This window comes from Cladophialophora carrionii (assembly GCF_000365165.1).
Source record: "Cladophialophora carrionii CBS 160.54 unplaced genomic scaffold supercont1.7, whole genome shotgun sequence".
NCBI classification, from domain to species: Eukaryota; Fungi; Ascomycota; class Eurotiomycetes; order Chaetothyriales; family Herpotrichiellaceae; genus Cladophialophora; species Cladophialophora carrionii.
In genome coordinates this window covers 1251810-1258507 of record NW_008481832.1, presented here as the reverse complement: position 1 = coordinate 1258507, position 6698 = coordinate 1251810, and the positions used below count along the sequence as shown (strand labels likewise).

Here is a 6698-nt window from a genome sequence, read left to right as displayed (position 1 = left end):
GACGATTTGACGATTTGACGATTTGACGATTTGACGATTTGACGATTTGACGATTTGACGATTTGACGATTTGACGATTTGACGATTTGACGATTGGAAGATGATTGGGTGCGGGTTCGGTGGTCGGTGGTCCTGGAGGTAAGTGAGTGAGTGAGTGAAGACGATTCCTGGAGGTGAATTGAAGCCCGGGTGCTCTGCAAGGTCGTTTCACTGCGTACCTGGACCACAAGAAATTCGAGCTTGCGTTGCCTCAGACCAGATGTGCTGGTTGAAAAGGAGTCAACGAGGTGAGTGGCTCCTCGGTGATGTGACGCCAGGAGACACAGTCGGGAACAAGGCGCTTGGGGTTGTTGCGGTCACAGGCAAGAGTGGGCGAGCTCACAGATCGGTGGTGCTCGCTTCGCGTTCCGGAGTCGTGGAGAAGAGGCAGGAATTGGGACGACTGGTGTGGTGGTTGATAATGTTCAGAAGCGAGGCGGGAGCACAAAAGGAGCACAAGATCGGTCTTTTTGTACTTGAAGATCTCAAATCACATCCCATTCTGCTCGCTCCGACACAGTTGATGTTTGCACGCTCGTCCATATGCAACGGGGAAATGGGTGGATATTCTGTTCGCAACGGACAACAGGCAGATATCTGTCCTGGAGCACTCGACAAGGACAGGAGGAAGAGGTACCGCAACCAATGAAAGAGTCATCTTCATGATTTCAAATCGCAATTCTTCCTGTTCTCTTGAGCATCAAGCAACGGCGGATGTGAAAGAGCATCCTCCCGAAGGCACTGCTTGATGTCGATTTCCCGGGAATGCTTCCAATTGACAAATTGCTGGAGGACGAGCCACATGGAGACAGAGGCATGAGTGGAAGCGGATCCGGTACGGGGAGATTTCTGGCCCATATTTCATCATTAGATTTCAACTGGAAAACGACCCATTGAATGCCGCGGATGGAGCTCTGGTTCCTTCGACAATAGTGAGATTCGTAACCAACCATACTTTCCCGATTCGAGAAGTCATCTCATCAGTATGGACACTCGTGTTGTTCGCTTTGCATTTTCCAAATGATGGACACCCCCGGATGCCGCCTTCCGTGTCCCCGTCATGTCGGCTGGCGATAATTCCTCAATAGTCTTCCCATTCAACACCAATTAGAACCTGTGAACTCCTGAGCCGTCCGCTATGCTTTTGTATACCTGATATCGTCAAGAATTTGTCATAGCGATTGGTAGTCATTATACACTAAATATATATATGCATGACAATCGATCGGGTCGGATAATGATCATGAAAACACCCCGAAGCCGTTAGCAAACCATGCAAATGACATGACTGTGATAGCTGATGCCGTCAGGATTACACTCAGGGCTTGCTTCTCATGTACCGAGAGAGCGCCACTGCAGGTTGCGCATTTGAACTCGTTCAACGGAGTGTAGGCTTGGCTGTATCTGGTAAGCAATACCGAACCGCTTCTAGGAAGGGCGAGCCACTTACGGTGTGTACATGCCAAAGATATACTGCTGGTAGGCAGCCAAAAAGCCAGCAGACGGCACGTCTGTGATGTCTTGCGACGAGTCATGGATGATCAAAGTATAACTGGCGACAGGAAAGGGATTGGTGGCGGTTGCGTACATCTCACCCGTATCCCAGGTGAAGGCGCCTGTTTCTTCGACAGACATATTGGAAGTGAGGGTGTATGTTTGTGCATTTTGGGCACAGGAAGCCAACACATCGATGGCGGTTGGTGTTACGGACAAGGAGGTGTAGTTCCAGGCGAACGTGACAAAATCTCCGACCTTGTAGTACTGAGGTCCATCAATCAAAGCAGGAGTGATGAGTGCAACACCGCCGGGAGGTAACCGAGGGTCGATTGGAGTGGTCTTGGTGCTAGTTGTCCTGGTAGCATTTCCAGATGCTGAGCCTCCTGATCCGGATCCCGATGCCGAAAGGGATGCTGACGATGTTATGGTCGAGCGAGACCCTGAGCCCGAAGCGGACTGACTGGCAGATGTACTCGAGGCATTGTCTTCGGTCGGAGAGGCATTATCATCATTGTTATCGTTCTCTTGTCGGGGGACAAGCAAGGCATCGATCTTGTTGTCGAGGGTCTCGGGCCACGGCCAGGCCGAAGAGAGAGCTGTAAGGAGGAGAAGGAGGGCGGCGAAGGTAGGGAAAAGGCCGAAGCCCTTCATTGCGGAGAGTGAGCGTATTCAGTGTAGGCAATTCGGACGATGGGCCGATGGATCGATGGCGAATGTGTCGCTGAGGGTCGTGTTACGAACGTTGTAAAGAATTATGGCACAAACAAGAGTAACGATCGAATTGAGATTCACAACAGATATGATGAGAACAGGTACAGACGGTGAGCGAGTGGTGAGGTGAAAGTGAGGTGAAGTCGACGAAAGGAGCGCAGGCGGAAAAAAGGTGTGTCTGTGTCTCACCCTGACGACGGAAGCCGCGACTCGGAGTCCACAACAGTCAACGAACAACGCGCCTCAGCCACCTTCCCGGGAGCTAACCGTCTCTGGTTTGGCGCGTTTCTTAAATTGGTTCCTCCACTGGCTGAACTTGCCAAGACAGCCACCAATTGGGTGTGAAGCCTCTCTCAGTTCCGAACTTCATGTGATATCCAGCGAACGGTTCAGTTCGAACAGGATATGTTATGCTGTGGCCAGTGCCGTTAAACCTCGAAAGACACACCCAAGTACACAACAAGTGGGCTCAAAGTGCAGATAGAGCTGGCTAAGGACAACCATTTCATGGACGCTGTTATCCGACTGCATATCATTCTCTGAGCTTAGGAGGCACGTTTCTCACAACGGCGATGACGATGACTACCATACAACGCTCCCCTATCCTCACCTGAGGACATCTTCATTCCACTCTCGCAAATTGTGTCCTGTGATCGAGGCTCGTTTGCTCTCTCCCTCCAAGCACTGCTTACTGGCTGTCGCATACTCATATTGTGAGACTGGAAGGTTACCATCTCGGTCTTGGACTCTTATCGCGGTGATCCGTCTGCGAAGAAGATCCATATCCGCTTGTAGCCTGGTATCGTGGCACGGGTTTGTCCGTCCTTGTAAGCTTGCAGGAGTGCCGGCATGATGTCGTAGACGCGGCGATCCTGCCCACCTTTGATGCTTCCGTTTGATGTTCGCTTTCTTTGTGCCTGTATTCCTTGTGGCTTGTGGTTCTGATTGGAAGGAACTGCGGTCGATATCCGATTTTGACTGTTGTTAACCGTTATGTCGCGCCAGGCGTATGCACAGTCTTCGCCATGTCGACTTCTGGCAAGTGCCGGCTCGGATTTGCGGTTCTCATTGCACGCGGCCTTCACTCTCCCGTCCATTAGATCCCAGTCTGGTGCTGCGCATGAGCGTGCTAGGGACAGGCGATTCTGCGGCGTTGAGGTTTCTTTGACATTGTTGTAGTCGATTGTTGTTGAACCTGAAGAAAGACGGTAGAGTTCTTCTTGAGCTAGGTATCAGGTGGGGTGCCGGCACAGTCAACTGCCTCAGGGACAAGAACTCACATATATAACGACTTCATGTAAGTGAATGCTGGCTTCGGCGCCTCGATATTGGTGAATCGCTGGGTGTGGCAGGACTCGCATTTATCGCCCTAGGCCCAGCTTCACATGACCAGCGAAAAATGCGATCGATATCCTCAAGAGCCAGAAGGGCTATCAGCTATACTCTACTATATACTAGGTGACAAGCATAGGTCGACCCATGGTCAGTTCTATCCTCGCCCCGTGCGGCCTCCTCTTGACCCACGAGATATTGGCCACAAGCGACGTACCGGCCTTCCAGAATTGGGAAGATAACTCTAAGAGAAACCAACTCTGTCGAAAGGGCATGTATTCACGGGGTTTCAAATCTAGGACGTGAGGTACGAGTCTGAGCCTCGCTGTGAGCATGACTTTAGGGCGATAGTGTTAAGTCACAACTTCGGTTGGTTGTCCGAGCCATAGGACGAGGCAGTCGGAATGACATTGAAACGTTGTATCTCACCGACTCTACCTTCGTCCTTGTCACGAGCTGAGCGGTGAGGTGGATGGACTTGAATACAGGGGGACCGGGATCAGCCGTCGGATCTTGTATGCACAGGGATCATTCTTTAGAAAGCATGCAGCAATGTTGTCGGAGACAATGACTGATGGTACCTGAAGAAATGTGCCCCAAGAGAGACGTTGTTCGCCTTCAACAGGACCCCTCCACTTCATATAATCGACGCCGCGACCGGCCTGGTGAATTGCGTTGAGCTCGACAACCATGAGGCGGAGGTCCTTCACACAGCAGCAGCGCCAGGAGCAAGGATAGAGGGTTGAGAACATCCTCGCGCTCTGTGCGAGTCAGTCAGCTCCTTCTCTGGAATCTCACTGCAAACATGCACCCAGTGTGTGGATATGTGGTTGCGCAGAGTCCAAGCTGTAAGTGTTTAAAACCCCATTAAGTCCTCGATGTCTGTTGTTCAAGATTCCTCTTGCAAGCATCTGTGACTTTAGGCACAGGAGCAACGGTAACACGGGCTTCTTGCTAGATTCAAGAGAGAGCATAGAGTTTCGAATCAGTCAGCAGGAAGGCCTGGGCCGCAGAAGTGGTTCCCGACATTTCGTAAGCTTTACGCGATTCGGAGCGGCAGTGAACGTCGAATTAGCCCGGTTTGAGACAAGGGGCTGTTTCGAGTTGGAGCGAACCTGTCGCTGTTGTCGTCGAGCCACTGCCCGGACGCAAGACTGATTGATGCGTGAGCTTGCTTGGTAGCGTCTTGGTCCATGGTGCACAGGTGCCTGAGTTGCTTATCCAAGCAAGTGAGGCGTCTAAAGATCCACTTCTATACCCACAACATAGGTGCTCACTTGCAGTCTCGATGGAGCACTAAGAATTGAGGGAATTGGCCTTCCTGTGGTGTTATCGACTGTCGAATCAAGGGTAACTGCATCGTCTTGCTGTCGAATAGCTTATGGCATTTCTGACACGGTTTGGTATTGATATCTCGGTACGAGGAGATCATCTCCTACGCCTCATTATCAGCTAAAGGCGTCAACCTGCGTAAAATCATGGAACACATACCAGAAGAGTTGCGAGTCCTGCTCCCTGCTGCGATTCCGAGATGCTCTGAAGAACGTTATGACGTAGACTGGATGCCTCTGCGCCAGGCTTCCCGAGAACAATGTACTTGGTGCCACCAACGGAATGTCTTTGTTCGAGGCGAAAGTCAAGTTTTCCGACTTGGATGTCAATCGGCAAAGGGGTTGCTCCGTCTGACACGTGTATCCTCAACTCTGGATGCCTTGCGCGGAAGTCGTCCACCACCTGCATAATCTCGGGCTCATTTGGGGGCTGAAACTCGCGACTAGGGTCGGTCGCAGTGGTGGATGTCTGCTCGTTTGTGGCAGTGTCCTGGAGAAGAGCACCGTAGTCCAAGGGCCATGCATCTCCACCCTGTGGGAGGTCATTTGCATTGACAACGTGCCACAACTGGCGTACATCATCGCCATGCCAATCCTTCTTGAATCGCTCGACGTCTTGACTCCCTGCCTTGGCCGCGGTCTGCAGGTAGGTGGCAAGCTTCTCGGGCTCATAACCCCCGGGGTTCTCCAGTGCCACCCGTGCTGGGTTGATCAACTTGTCGGGCAACAGGGACCGGAGGCCGCCAATCTTCCCAGATGTCAGCATGAACGTGGGTCTTATTGGGCAGAAAAAGGAGAAATAAAAATCGAAGCAAGGGAGACTGACTTGCGAGTACATGTTTTGGAGCTTCGCTAACTTCTCTATGATCTCGCGGTCCTCGATGTCCACGGCGCGCGGCAGCTCTGTCGCCATCGTGATATGAAGGGACAAATGCAGTATCTGCCTGTGTCAGGGATGACCGGAGCGGACAGAAATCGTCACAAAAGTACAGCCAGCTGTGGTTACTTTGGCGCTGGGAAACATGCCTTCGGATTTCCAGAGAAGACGCTGCTGGTGGGGGCCAGCCAGAGCCACATCACGTGATGTTTCAAAGTCGACTAGTTCGCCAAGAATGTGCCGGCCTGAAGAGAGTTAGTCACTTCCGCCTGTGAGAGCAGCGAGGAGCTCTCGGTTTTTGTCGTCCCTCAGTCTTGATTCGTGCTTCAAAACGAACATGGAATCATTCTGATCTTTTCTGCTTCCCGCAGTTGGCTGGAGAAACTCTGAGCTTCAGAGCTTCACGTTTCAGCTCAATCTTGATTAATCATGTCTCCGCGAATCAGGACGACTCCCAGGAACTCTCCGGTATGGGGCTCGCAGGATCCGCCCAGATTCTGGAAAGGAGATGGGCGCCTAGATAACGCCGGTCCTGCGTACTTTGGGTCGGAGGAAGAAGCGCTTGCACACCCGTCCTCACGGCTGTAGTTGGATGCCCACGTGGAAAGTGAACTATTGGATCCAGATGTTGGCATTGGTGCGCAACAGATGCCCAAGTAAATAGCCCTTCCCTTTCTATACCCTCTATACGAGCCAGGCAGTACAACTCCTTTGTGACGATGGTGCAATTTCTTACTCTTACAACCACCCACTTCATGGCTTTGTGCCATGGAGTGACGTGACTCTCAACCGATCCCTGTCCAAGTCATCTCGCTCGAGTCGAAGACCTGTCTCCGCTTCCAGCTGCTGTGCGCGGAGTTCCGCTAGTTACTAAGCCTCCTTATTGTCAGGGCCCCCCTTGGCTCGAAGGG

At 51.9% G+C, this 6698-nt stretch overlaps 2 protein-coding genes across 2 annotated transcripts; both read right to left on the bottom strand.

Annotated features, from left to right (window-relative positions):
* Positions 1–1280: 1280 nt before the first annotated feature.
* G647_08523 (uncharacterized protein) lies at positions 1281–2187 on the bottom strand (the record flags this gene model as incomplete). Its single annotated transcript, XM_008732832.1, has 2 exons — positions 1281–1437; positions 1490–2187. The coding sequence occupies 2 exons, from the start codon at positions 2185–2187 to the stop codon at positions 1281–1283; spliced, it is 855 nt and encodes a 284-aa protein (XP_008731054.1).
* Positions 2188–4852: 2665 nt separating this feature from the next.
* Positions 4853–5823, bottom strand: G647_08522 (uncharacterized protein; the record flags this gene model as incomplete). The annotated part of the gene is made up of 3 exons (XM_008732831.1): positions 4853–5014; positions 5071–5658; positions 5737–5823. The coding sequence occupies 3 exons, from the start codon at positions 5821–5823 to the stop codon at positions 4853–4855; spliced, it is 837 nt and encodes a 278-aa protein (XP_008731053.1).
* Between the last annotated feature and the right edge of the window lie 875 nt (positions 5824–6698).